The sequence below is a fragment of the Gallus gallus genome, chromosome 2 (genome assembly GCF_016699485.2).
Source record: "Gallus gallus isolate bGalGal1 chromosome 2, bGalGal1.mat.broiler.GRCg7b, whole genome shotgun sequence".
Taxonomy (NCBI): domain Eukaryota; kingdom Metazoa; phylum Chordata; class Aves; order Galliformes; family Phasianidae; genus Gallus; species Gallus gallus.
This window is the reverse complement of record NC_052533.1, coordinates 53,210,140-53,234,570: the sequence shown is the minus strand read 5'-3', so window position 1 is coordinate 53,234,570 and position 24,431 is coordinate 53,210,140. Positions and strand designations below refer to the sequence as shown.

The following is a 24,431-nucleotide window of genomic DNA, read 5'->3' as shown; positions in this document are numbered from 1 at the left end:
TGTTCCTCTGAGTCACTTGTCCTAGAAGAATTTATTCCTGTTTTAGTCACACTTATTCACCACTCCCCATCTCAGATCATAATATAATACCAGTACTGCAGTAAGTCTAGTTTCCTGCACTTTTGAAACCAAAGGTTTCAATGATATAAATGAAAGAAGGATGTGAAATATAACTAGGAAATGAACCATTAAAAGCTATAAATTAAAGATCTGTGGTGGTAGTTATTATTCAAAGGTTAACTTTGTATAATTTTAGAAAACTTCTAACGGACTTTCAGCAAGGAAACTTAAAATCTGTCTTCTTAAATAACTATCTAATAATAGCCTGAATCATTCAGAGTTTGAATCAACATACTTGTATGGGAAAAACACAAACCATATTTTCAATGACAAATAACACTTCTAGGTCACACTAATATTGTCAAAACAATATTTTTTGATACTTTGCTATTTTCCTTGCTACTTTCCTTACTACTTGTCATTCCTTTATATAAAAGATAAATTAAGAGAAAAAAGAAGACTTTGAAATACTGAGATTATTCATCTACTGCACTTTAGAGAAAAATGTGGACAGCCATTTTCTACAGTACCTTAGAAAACAATATAACAAACATCTAAATTGCATGAATCTACCCACACTGTTCGTCAGCTGTTTGAGTAGTATATCAGTGGTAGTTTCCATTTTTTGTTTGTTTACTATTTGTCATTGTAGATACAAAATGTGTGTATACAGACAATAAAATGTTTAACTTTACACACAGAAAGCAGAACTACAACACTGAGTGGGTCTAGCAACACTGATAAATGCAAATGCAAAAGACTTGCATGGTTGCAAGGGTTTCACTTTTACCCTCTATTAGGCAGAGCCCCCTAAACCAACTGCACTATAGGAAACCACTGTCACTTAAAACAAACTCTTCCTGACATTATCATGGATAGGTATTTATTATTTCTTTATCATAAATAAAATGCATTGTTAAATTTCTTATATATTTGGATTTGTAATCCAATCTCTTTTTTCAAAGTAGAGATTTTCTTTTGAATGTTTTAGAAGTTCTTTCCAGAAGAGAACTGCAATGGAATTACAGACAACATGAACAACCCTGATAGCAGGGAAATAATAAACACCATGCTTTGGAAAATGCCAATGTTGATATTTAGAAGGCAACAATTATTGAGAAAATAGCAACATGATTATAGTAAACGTCTACTTTACCTATATCAATTCTGTAAAAAAACAAACAAAAAAACCATCAAAAACAAAAACAAAAACAAAGACTACAGAATTGACAACAATATATCTTCATCTCCAGAATTCAGTACTAGAATTTACCCCAAATAAGACCACAGAACTTTACAGAGATGCATCAGGAATTGGTCTCAAGTAAGCCTTTACTCTCAAGTAAGGATCTAAATTACTTATAAAACATAAAATATAACTGACAAAATTTGTGGGCAACAGAAGATTAGAAAGATCCAATATTAATTCCTCAAATTAGCATTCCATGATAGCAGCTGAAAATTTGCAGAGGTCAGTATCAGCATTAATCCTCACCTCTGAAAGTTTGAAGTAGGTCACTAGTCTATGCAGTATGCTTTACTACTACTGTCTTCTAGTAGATGTTATGAGTTTCTTCCTTTGGCATATCTTACAGTCCCTCATAAAGCATACTTTTTATTATTTACTTACTTTTTTAAAAACAGGTTGGTGTGGAGGAATAAAAAGTTGCCCTAATTCACTTTAGCATGTACTTCTGGACTTTGTTAGATTGATATTAAAAGTCTTCCTCTCCACTGAAAAATAGGCAAGGGGAAAAATATTTCTAATTATATTTCTTAAAATAGTTTCATTTTAATCTAAAAACTCAAAAATTAAGAGTGAAAATTACCCAAGAGATAACAAGTTATCTGGATACAGTCTACATGGATCTTTTTTTTTTTAAAGAATGTTATAATCACTATATTATTTTTTAAATCTCAATAGATCTTTCTTGCAGTAAATGCAATGCAATAAATTGCAAATGCAATAAATCCCATGATGTACTGTCTACTTCTTAATACTTACTGCTTCCTAGGATATCTTAACTGAGCACAAATCATATATGAGTGATCAATCTGTTGGTAAGGAACAGTGTTGATATCTAACAGTGAAAATGTGAAAGAGATCTCATAGTTGTCATTCACAGTTGTCAAATTCAAAACGGTAAAAATCATAAGCCCGACGAGTCTCATATTTTGAGCTGTTCAGGAAAAAACACTGAGCAGCTTTGGTTATTTTAATGAATGTATCACTTTAAACCATGCCCTCCTCATCTGTTCTGCATTCTGATTACATATGCAAAAAGAAGCTCATTCACAGTGTCATCCTAATGGAATCTTAGAACTTGGATGAGATTTAAATATGCAGTGTGCATCATCTATATTCAAAACATCAAGCAGCTTCTTCTCCATGAGATGTTTTCTTGTTTTTCAGACTGAAAGTTGAGGCATGGCAGTGGTTTTCTGCACCTGGCATACAAACCTCTGGCATACAAAATAACCACAGTGGAATATGAGAGACAAGGAAGAGATTATAAAGATCTCCCTTTACTCATAACCTCATTTCAATCAAGAGGACACAAATATTTCATTGTGTGTTTGTACATTGCAGCCCTATGGTTTTTCAAGCAAGTCTGCTCATATTCCTGGCAATAACTAGCAAGGATACAGCTAATGCATAACAAATAGTAGACATTCCCTCTGCAGTGTCCCTGCTGAGTGATCAAGCCCTGGTTAGCAGATTCTTACCCAAAACTTTACTGATAGCCAGATAAGGAGCTTCTGTAATAGTAAAGTTCTACCAACTGCACTGAGTAGCATTTGCAGCACTTTGAAATCCAGATACAAGACGATTACTACATCACTGGTATTTCCTTACAATTTTAGTACAGATGACAGCCAGAGAAAAAGGAATTAAAGTTTTCACCTGATCTATGCCATTTCCATTACCAATGAGATGCCTAAACACTTCATGATCACCTAAATGGTCCTATTCCAATTATTACAACCCACAAAGCTGTAGAAAATAAGGGAAAACTGAATTTCTGTCAGTTAAATTGTGATATCATGGCTCATTTCAGATTTTTTTTCCACAAAAAGATTGTAGATCATTAGTCAAGTGTTCAAAGTGACAAGAATAGAAACGTAAGACAGAAAAGTTAAAGAATAAAATAAGAAAAGAATAGAAACTGAAGACACTGTCTTACAGAGACTTACTAAGTGAGATGCTGAAGTGAATGTAGTTTCTGCTTGTGATGTGCAAGCAACAGTACCCAGAAATACTCACTGTTAATAACAAATAAAGTGTACATGATTATTTCATTACACTATTGTATGGTAACTGTTGAGTCACAGACTAAACCAGTAGTTGAACACTTGGGGAAAGGACCCAGTCAGCCTTGGGAGCACAGGTGAAGGCAATTCACCTGTGTGATCGGAATGGGTGGAGCCTGGCTCCACCTCTCTTTGACCTCATTTAAGGGCTGACTGCCCCAGGGGAAGAATCTCCTTCTGGAGATTCCTCTTTGGTGAAGCTTTTTCCTGGAAATCTAGAATCTTCTGATACGGGTGAGCAGTCTTCTTACCTTCCTTTATAGCATCTTTCTACTGTGTTGGTCCTTTTGTCATCATGTCTCTGTTGTAATATCTTTCACATCATATTGATCTGTCTAATTGCTACAATCTCCAAGATGATCTAGTCTAACTATCTACCATGAATATTTCCACACTAAATCATGTTGCTCAGTACAACAATTAAATGTTTCTTGAACATTTCCAGAGACAGTGATTCTGCCACTTCTCTGAGCAGCCTGTTCTAGTGCTTAACTGCTCTCTCAGAAAAGGAATTTTTTTCTAATGTCCGATTAGAATTTCCCCTAGTGCAACTTCAGGCCATTTCCTCTAGTCCTATCCCTAGTTACAGGGGAGAGGGGGCTGACTACAATCTCCTTTTAGGTAGTTGTAGAGAGCTCATTAGCCTCTGCCCATTGATCCAGCCAGTCCAGAACCCTCTGTCTAGCCTTCTTATTCCTTGGAAGATCACTTTCTCCTAATTTGGTGTAACCTGCAAACTTGCTGAGGGTGCAGTCAATGCCCTCATTCAGGTAGTAAATAAAAATACTGAACAGGATGAGCCCCAGTGCCCCTGGGGAGCACTACTTGCGACCAGTCACCAACTGGATTTTACTTCATTCATAACCGCACTCTAAGCACAGCCATTATGATTATGACAGATTATGGAAAGCCGCTTGGCTATCACCTCCACCAACTCACTCAGCACCCTTGGGTGGATCCCATCTGGCCCCATGGTCTAGTGACAGTTGAGGTAGTATAGTAGGTCTCTAAGTGTTTCCACCTGAACCATGGGAGGTTTATTCTGTTCCCCATCTGAGATTTCCAGGTCAGGGGATAGAGTGTCCTGAGGATAACTGGTCTGACTTTTAAAGACAGATGTAAATAAGACATTGAGAACGTCAGCCTTTTCCTTATCCTCAGTGGTCATGTTCCCTGTTGCATGCAGTAAAAGATGGAGATTCTCCTTGTCCCTCCTCTTACTGTTAATAAGTTCAGAAAAAAGTTTATTGTTCTCTTTTACAGTGGTCAGGTTGAGTTCAAGCTGGGCTTTTGCATTTCTAATTTTCTCCCTGCATATCCAAACAACTTCTTTGTGCTCCCCTTGAGTTGCCTTTCATTTCTTCCACAAGAGAGAGATCCTCTTTCTCTGCTGGAGCCTCAGGGAAAGCTCCCTGTTCATCCACACCAGTCTTCTTCCTGGCTAGCTCATCTTTATGGCACACAGGGACGGTCTGCCTTCCTGGATCCCTGTACCCTTCAGGACTGAATCCCAAGTGACTGTCCCTACTAATGTCTTGAACAGTTCAAAGTCCACCCTCTGGAAGTCCAAGGTAGCAGTTTCCTTGACCCCCACTCTGGACTTCACCAAGAATTGAGAACTCCGCCATTTTATGTTTGCTATGCCTAAGACAGCTCCTGACCTCCACATCTCCTATCAGTCTTTCTCTGTGAACAGCAGCTCTAGTGAGGCATCTCACCTGGTAGGCTAGGCTCTCATACTAGCTGCATCAGGAAGTCATCTTCCACACACTCCAGAAATGTCTTAGACTGCTTCTTCTGCACTGTATTGTATTTCCAACATATATCAGGGAAGTTGAAATCTGAACATGAGAACAAAAGCTAGGGATTGTGCAATGTCTGCCAGCTGCATGTAAAATGCTTTCTGTCTCTTCATTCTGGTTAGGTTGTCTATTACAGATCCCCACCATGATGTCTGCCTTGTTAGCCTTTCCCTTGATCTTTACTCATAGAGATACAACATTTTTATTTCCAGCCCTAAGCTCAACAACATCAAAACACTCTTTAACACAGACAACCATGCCACCACCCCTCCTTCCTTGCCTGGCCCCTCTAAAGAGCTTATAGCCATTCATTCCAGTACTCCAGTTGTGGGAGTGATATCACCATGTTTCTGTAATGGCAACTAAGTCATAGTTTGCAGGCTGCATAAGGGCTTCCAGCTCCTCCTGTTTGTTGCCCATGCTGAGTGCATTGGTATAGATGCACTTCAGCTGAATCCCTTGTCTTCATCATTTTCTTAGGCTTATCTCTAGTTGGCTTCATCTTTATTTCCTCCCCTCTTCATGCGCCCTCAATGAGTCCTGCCAGCTCCTGTGCGAGGATCCATTTCCTACTTTGAGATAGTTGAGACCCAGCAGTAGACATCAGGACAGGCACTGAATAAACCACCCTGTGGTCAAAAAAAAAAAAAATCTTGCAATTGTATCAGCCTCTCAGCCATGTATTTATGAGAATTTTTCCTGTTCCTCTCAGTATTCCTCCCTGCCATTGAATGGATAGAGGAAATCTGACCTGTGTGCCTGCTCTGTCCACTAACCACAACAATCCCTTCAAGTTCTTTTTGATAGTCCTCAGGCTTCTCCCATCAACTTCACTGCTGGCCTGAGCTATCAATAAAGGATAATAATCAGAGGAATCAATCAGACTAGGAAGTTTCTTAGAAATATTCCTGACTTGGCCCCAAGTAGGTTGCACACTTCCCTATGGGTAGGGCCAAAAAATAGCGTCCTCCATTTCTCTCAGAAGGGAGTCACCTGTGACAATCATCTTCTTTCCTTCTTGGTGGAGGCAGTCTTGCAGTGTGGAGTCAACTGCTTCATCCTAATCAATCCTGCTGGTGGACTTCCCACCACATCCTCACTCACTTCTCCCTCAAGTTCCAGAGTCTCAAACCTATTACACAGGGGCATCTGGAGAACTGAAGATCAGGATAGGATTTGCCTGTGATGCCAAGCTGAGACCAGGTTCTGCTCCTCCTCTTCTCTTAAATCACCCCCCTCCTCCACCCCCTGCTTCAATGATGGTAGGGCAGGGAGGTCCACCACTGTTTGGGGGCATCATCCTGGTACCTTTATTGAAAGTTTGGCAGGGAGTTACTTCATCAATCCTGCTTTCCACTCTCTTATTCCTTAATCTCTTCACCTCCCCCTTGAGCACTTCCACCATACTGAACAGATCATCTACCTGCATGAGTTGTGAACAGGTGGAATTCCTGCTGCCCTTCACCAGCAGCAACAGGATCAGGAACTCCCTGCAGTCAGAGACCTGAACCATCAAATTTTTAGGCACGCACTCCATCTGAGCCACCACATTCTTTTTTGCCAGAGCTTTCTACCTAGTGGAGACCATGGCTAAGTCTGTCTGTGAGCCAGTCTCCTGAGAGGATGGAGATACTATGCCTTCCTTGCCCTTCCGCGTTCACTTGCCCTGTGAGAACTGCTCGTGCAAACTGCTCTGCCACACCGTTTGACAGTCCTGTTCACTGCACTCCCTAGTGGCTGATTTTACAAAAGCAGGTATTGATCCCACTGTTGCTCCTGTCTCCACCCAAGGACTTCAGAGCACCACTGCCACACAAAGGGCAATGGTGCCCAGCAGCTGCTCCATGACAGGGAACCTTGCAACCAGCTGAGGCAATTCCCTGCTTTGGCACGGAATGCTTCTGCTCGAGAGCCAAGGAGCTCACCAAAAAGAGTTATGTTACCTCTAAAACCAGTGCCTAACAGCTGAAGTTAGGTAGCAGAGGTTATTGTCTTCAGTCTGGAAGTCCACTGACTTTATTTTAGTGCCTGATTTGCAAGGACTGACCTCTTTCTGTGAAAAGTTTTCTTAATGTAGGCAGAAGACTGCCGTGTGGAATACTATTCTTGTGTTACCACCTATATACATCATCTCCATGTACAAGTGATACTTCTGTGAATGTAAACTTGAATGCTTTTGAAACAAGTACACAACAAAAGAAATACAAACACTTAGAAAAAAATAGGATCTTTTATCACAACTTATGGGTATGATTTTCATGCATGTGAAATTGGAAGTAAGAAAGAAGGACCTATGCTATACTATCTGTAAAAGTCAAGTACAAACTTAATCATCCGGTGTTTGTGGCCATTAGCTCCTGTTTGAGTGCAAACAAGGATATACATATTGAGTTGAGTTAGAGAACTAAGGTCTGCCTTTTGAGATGATGCTAGTAAGAACACAAACATACTTATTAGCTATTTACAGGTTAATGTCCCAGTGCTGCTTCAGAATACTTTGTGTTCAACTCTGGGTTTTTAGGATAGCTGCTAGTGGACTGACTTACTTATGGGATGAACAGCTATTGCTGTTATGGTCCTTGGAGAATATGGAAAAAGTACATCTGTAATAAACACATCCAGCCTGGCTGTCTGCAAGGCTGCCAGCGACACGGATGCTTTTCTGCCAGAGTCAGCTGTTCATTAGTTTCAGAAGCTACTAATGAACTAAATTGAGGTTTTGCTGGAAATCTAGCTGCTCAGATATCTCAGGATGATTTGCTGACTCTAGCTTCCCATTTTGCTTATGGCTCCAGGTGGTCTTAGAAATGCTGCCTCTTGAAATACTTGTTGGAGAATAAGATTTTCACACAAAGTTGAAGACAGAGCTCAGTCTTACTATTATTTTTTCCTTCCCCTCCCCCTATTTAGACAAGTATCTAATAAACTGATCATGTATTTTGAACTCTTCAATTAACAAATTATTTATGAACTGGAAAAAATTTCCATCCTTTTTTTCATCAGATTATGGCAAATTAACTTAAGCCAATGTTGCTTTATTTTTATCCAATTATTTGACCTTAACTTTCCACCGAGTTTATTTTGATTGTATTTTTAAAGAAAAAGATGATGCTTTTCTTTTTAAAAAACTATTTTTTCAGTGAACTAGTCTGTTTCTGCATCTACATTCATTAATGTTGTTGTTATTATTTCTTCATTTTTGGAACATGTTTTTCCTTCCCCTGCAAAGTCATGATTCTGGTGTCTTCTTGCAGTGCGTATTTTTCCTATCATTTCTATATATTGCTTCAGGTGCAGACTTGTAGATCCAGAAGAGTGAGCTAGAGCAAAAATTTTTATTTGTACTTATAAGGATACCTTTTTAAAAAAGTGAGTATTTATGAATAATGTTTAATTAGGACCAGACTGTTGAAGTACAGAATACAACTTTAAGGTCAACTGAGTAGCAATCAAGATATTCATGGAGCTTCACTGAGTTGTATTACAAATGCAAGCAGGGTGGATATACATTTTAAGTTGAGGTTATTAATTTGAAGGTGAGGAATAAACACAATAGGTTATATGTTTAGATATGAGGCAGATGAACACATACAGGAAAATGTATGAATCCAACAATAATGTTTGGTAACTAAACAATAGTCATTAGGGAACAAATGTCTTTCTTAAAACACTTCTAGTTCCAAAACAACTCTCAAGTGATAAGCTGAGCCTGAATTATTGATGTATTTAAGAAAAGGAACAAAAATAGAGGTAGAAATTGAGTTTATACAAAAAAAAAATACAATTTATTAAAAAGGCCATTTTACTAATAAATGTGAAAGTTTTTCCCCCTCAGTGTCCTAAAACTAAGTAGAAATAGAACACAGCTGTTACTTGTAGTGTTTCCAAATTGCTACAGAAATGCATTTATAATGTGTGCAACATAAAGGATTCTATGTCTATTTCTATGTAAACATGATTTTAATGATTCATTAAACTGCTTTTAATAATTGATATATACTTCTAGAGTATTTTTTCAAGTCATGATTAACTAGTTTTCCACATTTATTAAAAAACATTTGCATTTTAAAAAGTCCTAATAGTTAACTTGCCTTGAATTCTGATCACCTAATTTGGCGTGACATATCATATGAAATAATTTTGTCAAATTGTGTTGCCTTGTACAGTGTATGTTTATCTAAAGCATGTGTTTACAGAAAAGATCTTTTAAATTTGAAAAAGTAGAATTTTCAATTATTTATAGACTCTTAGCAAGAGCTTTATTATAGACAAACAAATGGTAGGTGGATGATGATACTGTTTGTTTTTCTTTCTTGTGATTGTTACCATTATGTTATGCTACTCAATTTGTTACTCCTAAGAGCTTACATAAAAATACATTGTTTTGTAACCTGGACAGTGCATTTACAAACCACTGCACCAACTTTTAAATCAAAATTTGAGTTTTGTTGAATAACATTGATCATAATGTGCTGTAGCAGCTTGTCTACACGAGGAGGTTGCAGTAATTTAAGGTGAGGAATTTACAGTGTGCTAATTAATGCACACTAGCTCCTTACTGTCCTTCTCTGGGTGATGTTAAGACAGAATGAGCAATACTGTCTTGAAGGTTTTAATATGTGTACTGGAAAGAGCCTAGGCCAGGTATTTGTGGATTTCTTTTAAGGTGGAATGCTCAGTAGCCAGAACTGATGCAAAATTGATCCCATTTCCTTAATAGGAAGGAAATAGAATAGAAGGAAATAGAATAATCATACCCTATTACAGATAACATCTTGCATCTTTCTGTACAGAAATCAAAACTTAAAACTCCACTAAGAAAAATATACCGTCTCAATTACACCTATGTCAACACTTAAAATTCCTGAAGTTTTACAGACATGTCAGTAATTTGGATAAAAGGTCAAGGTCAGAGCCATGATTAAGAAGCAAGATGGAAGCATTGACAGGAGTTACATAGTGGTTAAAAAAGGCCTGCTTTTTGAATATCAGCTGTCTTACAGAAGTTTCCCCTGCATTATATTAGCAATTTTCTTGGCAGCTTCAGATTTCAGATGAATACTGGACTTGACAGAGAACCCAAGAAACCAAATTTCTTCTGTATTTCACTGTGCAAAAGGTAATTTCCTTACATCTCAAGATGCATTATGACATTCATACTTTCACTGTCTTCTGGGATTATTGTTGAAGTTCTGAGACTGCTCGGTTTCAGAGCTTCCAATTGTATTGTATAATACTGCATTATATTGAAATAATGTAGAAATTCTTCCCTAAAATAAAATAATATGAGGCAGGTGATGGGCAGCATTAGTTCCTGTACCAGTGAGACGTTTAAGGTCCAATAGCTTGGGTATCATTAGAAGGACAATTGATAATGCATTATATTAGACTTGTGCTAAGAATCCTCATGATGTGATACAGTCCACTGATTCTACTGATGGCAGGTTATAAGATATTAGACCTTATAACCTTGACATCATACATGTACAAGGTTTTCATAAGGTCTAGAATGAGTTAATTGAAAACTTTGTTTCCATTTTAGCTGAGAAGGTGGTGGCAATCCAGATTAGTTTTGCAGAACAGGTAGGACAAAAATGAAAGGAACACAGAAACCTGTTTAATTTATTAACTAGCTTTCAATTAAAATGTGTTATAATGCAATCAGTAACTTAATGGCATATATTAATGCAAACGACTTCTGTTAGTCATTTTGAAAAGGAAACTGTAATGTATTTTGCAAAGGTAACATTTCAAGTTACTCCAAATATTACATTGCATCTTTTAATGCGCTGAGAATTCTAAGTTCAGTTTGCATAGATATAGGAAATGAGATAGTTACTGAGAAAATAATTCTATTAAGTATGTACAAAATAAAAATATATATATTATGATATAATATTCCAAGCTTTTGCTTATAAGCCTCTAACAAGTCAAAACTTGGAATGCTCTTTCTTCCCTAAACCTACTTACACTATACAATTCATTACATCTTTTTAGTTTTCTCCTATGTTTTGCAACATCTCAAATTTCAAAGGTTTTTTCTTCCTTTTCTGCAGACATAACAGGGATAGCAGGAATTAATCCACCCTGCAATAATTCCAGTGTTGTGTTCATAAGAAATTGTATTGCAGAGAAACCACTGTCCTTTGCTTACAAGGAGAAAAAGACAGAAGAGGCTACAGCTTCTTTGGCCTTGTTTTTTATTTCTTTCCACAATAATAAAATGATAGCGTTTTCCACAGCTACTATAATTCAAAGCATTCAGAAGGTAGAATAAGGAAGGCCACCCATGGATCAGTTGGGATGTTTGAGTCATAGGTAAAAGGAATGGTTTTGTGCACCTACACTGTAATCTCAGGATTCTGACTTTCTGATTGTGGAGGTAAAATCAGAGCTGTAATAATCACAAATCAAAGATTCACTAATATAGACATTAGGGCTTCAAAATTATATACATTTTAAATATGAATTTGCAGAAAATCGACAAACCTGCAAGTAACCACTGAAAATTTATCAAATTGACAATTTCTTCCTCTAATAAAAGCTAACTATTCTTCTGTCTGCTTACTTGTTTTAAATCAAGCTCATTTAATTAAATCAAGTTCTCCTTGCTTACAGTAATGAGAAATAAGGATTAGAGCAGGAACAAGGGGCACTATAGAGGATAGGGAGCTAAACAGATTGAGAGATTACCTTTTCTAAGCAAGTTATATTTAGTTAGTCAATTCTGGACTTCCTCTGTATGAAGTATGTGTAATAATCCCATTTACAGTGGAAACTGCAGAATGCTGTGGAGAAACAACCTCACATACTAAAACAAAACATGGAATGCCTTAAACATACATCCTAAAGTTTTCAGATCCGTGTGTACTATTCCATGGAATGTTAGTACTGTTTGCCTAGATCACTGGTTATGGGATTTGTGTAGAAAGTGATAACAAACATAGAGAATTTTTGTGGATGTTTCTGAAACCTCATAAGTACTATTGAAATTATTAAGCTCTTTGTTGTGTATCTTTCCATTTGCAGCACTTATGGCAGAAACTACAACATTCTTAATAACATGTGACTGTGCAGTCAATCAGTGTCTTGATCAATTGAATGAAATATACTATCTATTCTACTAAAGTATTTCTCCAGTTTAGAGTAAAATGTCATGAAAATAGCAAAGAAATTTAAAATTAGGTTGGAGTGTAGAATTTTCAGAAATATGTTTCCTCAGTATAAGAGTTTGAGGCTAGAAGAGAGGAGAGCTTTTTCCTTTTAATGATTTAAGCCACAGTGTGGTTTAAATAGCATATTCAATTTGGGAACCTATTAGCTGATAATTTTTTCCTCCAAAAAGTCATTATCTTATTACTAGTTTCATTACCAGTATCTATAATTTCATGATGTAAGAAAATAATTCAATATTAAAACTGAGATATTTTCCATCATTTATAGAAGCAGAAGCATAAACACAGTGAACGTACAGTTCCCTTGTTAAATGTAGTAATGAGTATTGTAGCAATTTTACTGGTACTAGCATAAGGAAAGTAAAATGTTCATATAGAAACTTCAGTTTCGAGAAGTATATATGCCAGACTTTGTCATGCTAAAAGATGGATAGCAAGAGACTAATGCAGTGAGTATCTAAGCAAAGAGAAGCAAGAAAAGTAAAATGTGAAGTTCCCGTAGTACTGGAAGAAGCTGAACAGAAGGCATTGTGAATGTGGGCAGTTAAATCAATAAAGCAAACTAGAACTCTTCTAGTTTTGCTCCAAAGACTGTGTGTAAGAGATTTTTTTTTTGCAGTATTGTCTCAAAGCTTGCTGAGGAACACTGATGAACATGTCCTGTGCAAAGGTTGAGACATTCTTCAAGAGACACAGATGGGCAAGTCCAGGCAAGTCAAAGTTGGCAAAATCTTTTGTCTGAAGATTTGCAGGCCAGGGGCCATGAGAGAGAGATAAGCCGCAGCTTAATGGCTGGGAAGCAGTTTTTTGCATGGGCTTATCTTGAGGGAGATAGCCGTCGCAGGGGGTACTGACATGACTCTGAACCAAGTGACCAGGGATGCCACAGTGCAGGAGGAGGAGGACTAAAAAAGGGACCAACAACCATGAGGATTAGGTGTCTGACATCAGAAGCCTCATGAGATGATGCCTGTGTGCTGACTTACACTCCAGGGGTCTGCTACCTGAGACTTGCCTCTTCCTCCTGGACTTGCTCTGCACTCTACCTGCTTGCTGCCTATGGCTGGCCACTCTGCTGCTGCTCTCCCCCTGCATTTTGCCTAGGACTATCATAATGGTGTGCAAAAGGATGCTGCTGAATCTTGGTGACTATTCCTGCTTTACATAATTCTTGCTTCTTTCCTACTGCCTGCTTTCCCTTCCCCATCACCCTAATTTGTAATAGTCGCTGGTCTCCCCTTCCCCATCTCCCTGGTTAAGATTTGTAATAAACTAGTCAGACCAACATTTGAACTGTTTTTTTCTTAATCTCACGTCGGGTATATATCAAAGAACCTCCTCTCCCTCCCATAAATTGGAGCAAGATACCATGACTTTGCAAATATTTCTTTACCCTATGAACATAGGTATGCCCTTTCAGCTGAAGTCAGTTATGCACCTGTACTATGTGACTTCATCAGCATTACAAACTTGACCCAATAAACATGTTTTTTTTAGCATTTTTTCCTCCCAGTGGTGTAATTACTGTAACATGCAATGAAAAATTCATTCTGTTTACGAAAGCAAGACAGCAAAAATTTTGTTGAAACAAAGCAGTAGCACTAATGCTTTACAGAAAAGCATTTTCATATAAAAAAAAAATCATGCATTACTTTTTCTTAAAGATGTAAACATAAGGTTGAGAGTACTCCTTACCTCCTCTCTTGTTTAATTTGGCATACCCAGGCATGTAGCTGCTTGTCATTGATGATGAACTGCTGAAAGAGGAGTGGGGTAATGCTGAGACCAGGGGTTCATCACACTTCTCTGAAACACAGGAAAAATTATTTTCTTTATGCTAATAAATATTCATACATGTTAAGGGGCAATGCACCCTTTATTTTTATTTTGAGTAGTAACACAGTTGTGTCATTTGTGTGCGTGCAGAACACATGTGGATATATCTCATCATTTCAGTAAAAACTTGTTTAACCAGGCAGGTGGCTCAGCACCACATCGTAGTTCACTCACTCCACCCCTTCCTAGTGGGATGGAGGAGAGAATAAAACAAATTAAAAAAGTAGTAGTACTTGTGGATTGTGATAAAACTATTTACTAAGATAGAGAAAGGGAAAAGGGCAACAGTTATGACTGCGTGTATATATATAAGTAATATAAATAACTGTATTTATATATACATATATAAAAATATGTCATGAATGATGCAGAAATAATTGCTTGCTACTCAACCTTCCCTTCCCACCCCCCAGTCCCTTACTGATGCCCAGCTAGCCCTCTGAGCAGCAAAAGAGGGCAAGATGAACTCCCACTCCCTTCAAAATCCCTTCTGTTTTATACTATGTGATATGGAATATCCCTTTGGCCAGTTTAAGTCAGCTATCTTAATTCTGTTTCCTCCCAACTCCTTGGGCCCTTTGCCGCAAATGGCCTTGGATTTCTACAACATAGCTTTAAAGGTAACTATAAGCATTGGTGTATTATCATCATTTTTTTTCTTCTAGAACCAAAACACATGATCACACCAGACAATCTGAAGAAAACAATTCAATCCCAGCTGAAATTAAGAAAAAAGCACAGGAACAAATAACTAAAAATAAAGAGTTCAAGAAAGTTACGGCAAAGTTATCTAATGGTGATGCCTGCCGTAGAATGCAACTCTCCTTAAGGATATTTACTATAAACAAACAAACAAAAAAATAATAGTAATGTCTGTCTTTATAAATCTAGGATGCTTTTGATGGTATGCAAACATAGTGCTAAAGAAAATTATCATGAAATCTTTATAAGAAGTAGATAGGATTCTTTCAGTTCTGAAATAGAAGTGCTGATAACCACTTATCTTAATTGAGAAAATAAATTAGGGCACATGAATAAATGACTATGAATTATTGCATATTACAGATTTACTGAAAAAAGGGAAATCTTTTCTTAACATAATCTCTGTAATGCATTTGAGAACTTCACTTATATTTTACTTAGTACAAAGAAGATTAATGTATTATTTGCATCTAAGATGGTAGTAACTCAAAATCAGAATGTTTGTTTTTCTTATAAAGAAAAAAAATTAAACCAAATCTCTTCCCGTGTTGTTTGAAATTATGCAAATTAGAATGGAGAGAACTGTTTTTTGATTTTTCAAATATTTAGGTCAGATAAATTAAGGACTTCCCTTTATTCTAGTTTAATCACGAGTTACTTCAACAGATATGAAATTCAAACGTTAATTTACTTATTTACATTTCTAATATGAGCTACTATACAAGAAAAAACATAACTTGCACCAATCATCTTTGTTAATCTTTTTAAATATGCAGAATGCAATACAGGCTCTGCTATAAATAGAAACATCCTCAACGTATGCATCTAGAAAACAATACTCATTTCTGGTAGGCAGTATAATTAATACTCAGCAGCATGTGATTTTGTTGCAATTATAGAACTGTCAACCAGCAAACTGGATTACATATTGAAACAGAATTAATGCTATCTTCAAAAGAGGAGCTTTTAAGTGAAAACTAAGGTAATTGTGAGTGAATCAAGTGACTTGTAATATAGATATCCCAAGATTTAAGTTTAATTTAAGGAAAAATAAAACTAGTTATGCAACAACAGAAAATGAAGCACAAAAATATACAAGAACACTAGTTTGTCAACCATTATGCTGACATTTAACAAAATAAATAAGTTTTCCTCTTAAATATCTATGAGATTGTTATGAAAGAAAATAAAATTCATATCAGCATAGAAGCACAGATAAATAAAGGGCAATTACTTCACACCGAATTGAAGGAAAATTCTTGACTTTAAAGTTCACTATCATGGTATTAAATGATAAAATTTTGGCAAGGGAAAATAAATTATTTTAAGTATTATTTTTTTATACTTCAAAACAGAAGTACTAATTCCACTCCTCCTTCATCCCCTACTTTGGCTCCAGCCACACAGCATGTTTGTCACAAATGTGCAGTGGAAGAGGCCACAGTGTCTTGTGGCCACATCACGTGATCCAAGCAGGATGCTGGGGGCACATGTGACCTTCTAGCAGCAGAGGAAGACTTGGAGAAAAATCCTACAAATTGGATGCCAGGCTGCTATTATTGCAATCAAAGTAGTATTGGATTAGAATTTAAGATTAAAAGTGAGGAGCAGATTGAAGCAATCATTACAAATTTTATGGTAAACATCATGATCACAGAAAGACCGAGTTACTCAACCACAAGAGTTTTTATAATGTATTTGTTTATGTATTGTACATTTTTGAAATCCACAAAAACAGGCATTCAACTTAAATATTTCTAGCAAACTGCTCTCACTGCCACTTCTTTATTAGTGCTATCTAGATAAGGATTTGAAGTCATTCTTCATTATTAATGATGTGTAAGTAAACATTGTCCACAGCAGAGGGGTTGCATCTAGATGATCTTTGAGGTCCTTTCCAACCCAGGCCATTCTACAATTCCATGATTTAAAAACAGAAGGGTGTATTAATGAAAAATATACACTACGGCTCAACATTTTGTTTTTATTTTCCTTGTTTTCCACTCATTCCTCCCCAGCTACTTTTGAAACCAATCATAATGAAATATTAAAATATACAATTACAATGGAGAATAGGACTGAAAAAAATCTTTCTATGTACGTGTACATACTGAAACATATATATATGACATGCACACATATAGAGTGAAAGTACAAAATTTTAGTACATCATAAATTATAATGTAATAAAAACATTATCAGTATCAGGTAGGACTCCTTTGGAGTCTACCTGCTTTGTGAAACTTCAGGAAAGAGACAGAGGACTTTATCCAATGCACTGTAGCAATACCACAGAATGGATGTGAACACAACTGCAAAAGCTTTTCGTCATACAGCACCTGAACCTGCATTCCTTACATATTCACAAAATTAAGTAGATTAACTTTTCTTGAGAGAATGTTTTATTACATCCTTAAAATCAAATATGTTTGTATGACTTTTCTCTCTGCAGTGTCATATCAGGGGACTGGGGTACAGAGGACACTTCTAACTTTGCAGAAGAACATTTTGAATAGGAAGCTGTGGATACAGAAAAAAATACTCATGCAATTTGAATGTAGTGGGAGGCTATTAGTCCTATTATCTAAAAAACACATGTGAAATAAAAGTACTATCCTAAGCCCTTAAGAAAAAAATAAAACACTCCCCAAAAAAACATAGAAAGTCTTCTGCAAAAAAATACAACTGAATTTTAGATGTATTAAGAAACAACCCAGCAGCTGAAAAAAAAACCAACAAAAAAAAACCTCTCTAAACAATAGAAGCTTATCAGAATTTCTTTTACTGAAATAAAGAAATAAATAAAATCTCTTATTTTGTTAGTGATTATTACTACTCTTACTACTGTTGAATCCACAAAACAGGAAATATGTAATTTTGTTTGGAAATGGTAATAGCTTTTAGATCACCATTCACTGTACAGTCTACCTTGTCTCTTTGATTCAGTAATCCATCCCATTTGATTCAAAATAATAGAACAAATAAACTTGATATAGGCAAAAAATAAAACTGAAACTCCATGGGAAGTATAATTGCATTTGTCAGTTGTCATTGTTGTCATAGTTGTTACAGCCATGAGTATGTTTCATTCATTGCATATGTGCTTTAGAAATACTGAATGTGGATGTCTGCTGTCTCTGTTTTAGTTTGATTGAAATGGCCAACAATGGGTGTAAAAAGAGCTGATATTTTCCTTCATCATTATCCAGAGCTACATTTGCGTCCTATGATACCCTTTGAAGACCAACTAATAAACTAAAAAAATCAAATAAAAATACCTAACTTTGTCAATGTTTAAAATACCATCCAAGGACAGGGCATCCACCACATCTCTGGGCAACCTGCTCCATTGCCTCACTTCTTCCTTATATCCAATCTAAAAAAAAAAACTTCTTCCTTATATCCAATCTAAATCTCTCCTCTTTTAGTTTGAAACCATTTTCTATTGTCCTTTTTTCTAGCAGCCTCCCTTTAGATACTGAAAGGTTGCTATCAGGTCTCCCCAGAGCCTTCTCTTCCTCAAACTGAACAGCCCCAGATCTCTCAGCCTGTCCTTACAGGGAAGCTCTTCCATTCCCTGTATTGTTTTGTGGTCCTATTCTGGAAATGACCTAACATGTCCACATCTCTTCTGTACTGAAAACTCTGCATCAGTACACAGTACAGATGAGGTCTCAACAGGGCAGAGCTGAGGGACAGAATCACCTCCCTTGACCTGCTGACCATGCTTTTTAAGATGCAGCTTAGGATGCATTTGGCTTTCTGGGATGTGAGGGCACATTGCTGGCTTGTGTTCATCTTGCCATCCACCAGTATCCTTAAGTATTTTTCTGCAGGGCTGTTCTCTATCCTTTCATCCCCCAGTTAGTATTGATAGTGGGGGTTGCCATGACCCAGGTGCAACATCTTGTACTTGGATTTGTTGAACCTCATGAGATTCACATCGGTCCACTGCTGAAATCTGTCTAGATCTCTCTGAATAGCATCCTGTCATTGGGTTTGTTGACTGCACCACATAGCTTGATATCATCCACAGACTTGTTGAAGATGCATTCAAGCCCACTGCTGATGTAATTGATGAAGATGATAAAGAGCATCCACCCCAGTACTGACCCCCAAGGGACACCACTTGTCAATGATCTCCCTCTGCACATTGAGCCATTGACCACTATTCTCTGAGTACAATCTTGCAACCAGTTCCTCGTCCATCAAAGAGTCTACCCATCAAATGTATATATTTCCAATTTGGAGAGAAGAATGTTATGGGGAATCATGTCAAAGGCCTTACTGAAGTCTAAATAGATGACATCAGTGGCTCTTCTCTTATCCTAGTTGGGACAACGTTCCGGCAACTTCTGCTTATGTACTCCTGGGACTTGGGATTGTTCAGCCTGGAAAAGAGAAGATCAAGAGGGGATCTTACCAAATATTTAAAGGGCAATTGTCAGGAGAGTGGGACCAGGCTTTTTTCACTGGTGCCCAGAACAAGGGGCAACCAGCCCAAACTGAAACACAGAATGCTTCTTCATCTGAACATGCAAAAAAATATTCTTTGCTTTGAGGATGACAGAGCACAGGAACAAGCTGCCCTGAGTGGTGGTAGGTTTTCCTTCTCCGGAGATATTAAAAATGTGCCTGGATGCATTTCTGCAAGGCCTACTCTGGGGAACATAACTTAGCCAGGGGATTGGACTAGTTGATCTCAATAGATCTGTTCTAACCCTTAAAATTCAGTGATTCTGTGATTCCTGCTCTTGTGTGAGATATACTCTAGTGAATTAAACACTACAGATTCTATTTCTGTTGGTTGTTATTAGAGATATTCTAATTCCCCTAAGCATTTATCCAGTTTCCAGAGAACACATGCTAACCCATAACTGCTTTTCACAAGTGCTTGGTAGTCTATTCTTTTTCCTGAGCATGTTATGGGCAGATCACTCTTCATATTCCAACTGGAGAAGTCAAATGTGTTTAGGGTAACTAGCATTAGCACAAATTAAACTCAGAAGATATGATTATCTCCTCTGCTCCCTAACATTGACATGTTAGGGATACATATTTTAAAACAGGAGTCTTTTGTATTACAAGTAAGGATAAAAAGTTCCTTTTAACATGTACTTTGCCTTGAATTTGACAGGAATTTTCATGTAATTAATGTGTTGTCTTTACCAATAACAGTTAGGATTTGTGTGTGTGTGTGTGTTTGTAACTGAATGTGTTATGTAAAGGAGAAATGGTTAAGACTTTTCTCAGTCAAAAAGCTGTGGCTTTGTGTATTTCTTGACTGGGACATTTTTTAAAACTACTTCAAACTGACTTATCTGTTTCACATTCAACTAGAAACTGCATATAGCTATTTTGGGCTCAGCACAATACTGCTGTTGTGTTCACTTACCTTTTTGCATCGAAGGTGATCAGCTTCTTAGTTCTTTGCTTTTGGATTATTTTTTTTTTTTAAGGAAGTCATATGTGGCATCATAATTATGTCTTAAGGATAGTATCCTACAGGAACACTATAATAATTATTATTTGATAGGGAATTGAGACTGAAGATTTTAAAGGAGGGTTGAATTTGTGGACTTTAGTTTTTTTAAAGGCCTCTTCCTCAGTGCACTATGGACCATAACAATAGGAAAGCCTATAATGTTTCATCAGAAGTATTCTTAACATGTTGCCATCTGTTTTTCATGGATTTAATTTGCCAAATCCAAATGTTTTTTTTTTTTTTTCATCTGAAAAAATTGTCCTCATCTTATTCTTTGCTAGATCTTTGGAAGCTGCTTCAAACTATTAATAAAAAGTACCTGTGATAAGGAATGGGAACAGTATGCATTTGTAAACATTTACAAACACATTGCTGTTCTTAGGCATTCTAACCTACTGCTAGACATAAATGTCAAGAACATACAGATGAACCTGTCACGGAGTTATCTAGATCAATCTAGATCAATCTATGCCCGTGACAGGGGGGCAGAAGGCCCGTGGGCCCCCTGGCTCCCAAAAATGGGAAGGGGAAAAAGGAAAGGGGTAGGGGAACAGGAGCTGGGCTTGGAGATGGAAAAAGAATGGAGCAGCAGCAACAATCTAAGGAGGAAAACTTATTTTACTATGATATCGGAATGCAAGATAACACAATATAGTACAATCTAATTGAAATTAAGGGTAATAAATCAAATAAAATAAGAGAGAGAAAGTTTCTGAAACTGAAAGGCCTACTTAAATGAAGGCACACGGCTTGGAAGCACACCCATCCCTCTGCCTGGCTGCCAGAGAGAGAGTGTGAGCCCGATCCTGTGACTTAGATCACGTGCTTTCCAAGACGTATCTTCCTTCTCTGACCGTGAGGTCCTCTGGGATATGCAGTTCTTCTCTTTTGAGAAGCAGGTATCTGGAAGGTTGCCAATCCACAGAACTTGAGTATTAACCCTTTAATTTACCAGGGCCGTACATGATGTTATGATGTGGAATACCAATAGCAAAATTACAAAACCATGACAGAACCACAGGTTGCCCTTTTCATTTTCTCAAACATACAACTTTGATAAGATATATCAACAACTTTACAGGTGGTCCATTTATTCATCAGGATGCTAAACATTTGAACAGACTTCAGTGAAGTGAAGAACTGGACCTCAACAAAGTCAAAAGGTGGGCCTGTGTGAACCTAATGAGGTTCAACATACCAAAGTGCAAGTTGGAGTAATCCCAGATACATATACAGACTCCTTGAGAGTAGCCCTGCGGAGAAGGACCTGGGGGTTCTGGTGGATGAAAAACTTAATATGAGCCAGCAGTGTGCTCTTGCAGCTTGGAAAGCCAATGGTATCCTGGGCTCCATCAGAAGAGGGATAGCCAGCAGGGACAGTGAGGTGATTGTCCCTCTCTACTCTGCCCTTGTGAGGTCCCATCTGGAGTACTGCATCCAGGTCTGGTGCTCCCAGTACAGGAAAAGCTCCACAGGAGCTATTGGAGAGGGTCCAGAGGAGGGCCACAAAGATGATCAGAGGGGTGGAGCACCTCCCCTACAAGGACAGGCTGAGGTAGCTGGGCATGTTCAGCCTGGAGGAGGCTGTGAGAAGACTTCATTGCAGTCTTCCAGTATTTAAGAGGGGATTATGAACAGGAAGGGATTCAACTTTTTACAAGTGTAGACAGTGATAAGACAAGGGGGAATGGTTTTAAGCTCAAGGAGGGAAAGTTTAGATTGGATGTCAGGGGGAAGTTCTTTACAGAGAGAGTGGTGAGGTGCTTGCACGGGCTTCCCAGAGAGGTTGTGGATGCTTCATCCCTGGAGGTATTTAAGAGAAGTTTGGATGGAGCCCTGGGCAACCTGGTCTAGTACCAGATCTGGCAGTTGGTGGCCCTGCCTGTGGCAGGGTGTTGAAACTTGATGATCTTTGGGAAGACTTCTGAAGGAATCAGGATCACAAATTGTGTTCTCCTCTGTCTCAGTTGGTGACTGGGACCCACACAAAAGGAAGAGGGTGGGCACACTGAATGATTGGCTTTGCAAATGGTGTCATACTCAGGGCCTTGGATACTATGGCTTGGGACGCAGCCTTGAGAAACGGGGAATGCTGATGATGGATAGGAGCCGACTGACTAGAAGGGCCACTGATATTCTTGGGAGCAAGTTGGCTGGTCCGGTTACCAGGGCTTTAAACTAGATATGATCTGGGAAGGGGGTGTACTGGGTGACAGAGAAGCACATGGGAATGCTGTCACCCTGGAAGGTGGTAAGGGAAAACACTAGACTTGTCCTGGAGGTATTAGGGAAGGCTCCTCTGATAAGGCAACGAGGCCAATAGCCAAGCTGAAGTGCCTCTATACCAATGCATGCAGCATAGGAAATAAACAGGAGGAGCTAGAAACTGTGGCACAATTGGAAAAGTATGACCTAATTGCTATCATGGAAACATGGTGGGATGAATCCCACAATTGGAATACTCTGTGTTTGAGGATTACAGACTTTTCAGAAGGGATAGGCAGGGTGTCAGGGGTGGCGGGGTTGTCCTCTATGTTAGGAAGTGGATAGATTGTGAAGAGCTGTGTCTGAGGAACAGCCACAATCAGGTCGAGACTTTGTGGGTAAAAATCAAGGATTGGTCCAGTAAAGGGCATCTAGTGGCTGGGGTCTGCTACAGGCTACCTGATCAGGAGGAGGCTGTGGACGAGGCCTTCTTGCTTCAGCTGCAGGGGGTGTCTCACTCACAGGCTCTTGTCCTGATGGGAGATTTCAACCACCCAGATATCTGCTGGGATAGTGGCATGGCAGGTGGCAGACAATCCAGGAGATTCCTGGAGTCTGTTGAGGACAACTTCCTGGTCCAGGTAATAGATGAACCAACCCGAGGTGAAGCCTTACTGGACCTGGAGCTCACTAATGCAGAGGAGGGTGTTAGAGAGGTTAAGATTGGAGACAGCCTGGGCTGCAGTGACCGTGCCTTGGTGGAGTTTGTGATCTTGAAGAATGCGGGCCTGGCAAAAAGCAGAGGTAGGACCCTGTGCTTTAGGAGAGCAAACTTCTGGCTGCTCAAGGAACTGCTGAGTGGAATCCCCTGGGAAACAGTCCTTAAGGGCATGGGTACAGAACAGAGCTGGCAGCTCTTTAGGTACATCCTTCAGAGAGTGCAACGGCTATCCATCCACCAGCAGAAGTCGAGCCAGGGACACAGGTGACGGTTGTGCCTGTGCAAGGACCTGCAGCTTAAACTGAGAGAAAAGAGGGAAATGTATAGAAGGTGGAAGCAGGGTTGTGTGTCCTGGGAGGAATACAGGGCTGTTGTTTGTGTGTGTAGAAATAGGATTAGAAAAGCCAAAGCACAGATGGAGCTGAACTTGGAGAGGGATGTGGAAGATAACAAGAAGGAGTTCTACAGGTACATAGGCAGGAAGAGATAGGCCAAGGAGAGTGTACCCCTCTGATGAAAGGCAATGGGGATCTGGCTTCCTCAGACATAGAAAAAGCTGAGGTACTCAGTGAGTGCTTTGCCTCAGTCTTCATGGGTGATCAGGCTTCCCATGTCTGCCAGGACCATGAGTTTCTAGGTGAGGATGTGGGGAGTAGTTTCTGTCCCACTGTAATGGTGGAACAAGTCCAAGTCCTCCTCATGAAATTGAATGTGTGTAAGTCCATGGGGCTGGATGATATCCAACCTAGGGTTCTGAAAGAGATGGCTGATGTGGTTGCCGAGCCACTCTCCATCATATTTGAAAAATCATGGCTGTCTGGTGAAGTCCCCAGTGACTTGAAAAAGGGAAACATTACTCCCATTTTTAAGAAAGGGAAAAAGGAAGACCCAGGGAACTACAGGCCAGTGAGCCTCACCTCTGTGCCTGGTAAGATCATGGAGCAGATCCTCCTAGAAGCTATGTTAAGGCACATATGAGATAAAGAGGTGATCGGAGACAGTCAGCATGGCTTCACCAAGGGCGGATCATGCCTAACCAACCTGCTGGCCTTCTTTGATGGAGTGACGGCTTCAGTGGATGGGAGAAGGGCGGTGGATGTCATCTACCTGGACTTCTGCAAAGCCTTTGACAT

At 38.5% G+C, this 24,431-nt stretch overlaps 1 protein-coding gene across 3 annotated transcripts in view; it reads right to left on the bottom strand.

Moving 5' to 3' along the window:
* The window catches only part of CNTNAP2 (contactin associated protein 2), a 909,905-nt gene that overhangs the window by 628,562 nt on the left and 256,912 nt on the right, over positions 1 to 24,431 (bottom strand). For 2 of the 3 annotated variants that reach the window (XM_025147595.3, XM_025147597.3), the window contains exon 2: positions 14,045 to 14,155. In XM_025147595.3, coding sequence (XP_025003363.2) covers positions 14,045 to 14,155 — 111 coding nt within the window. Of the gene's footprint in view, positions 1 to 14,044; positions 14,156 to 19,175; positions 19,279 to 20,282; positions 23,009 to 24,431 lie in introns of those variants that run through there. The other variant, XM_025147596.3, reaches the window with a different exon arrangement.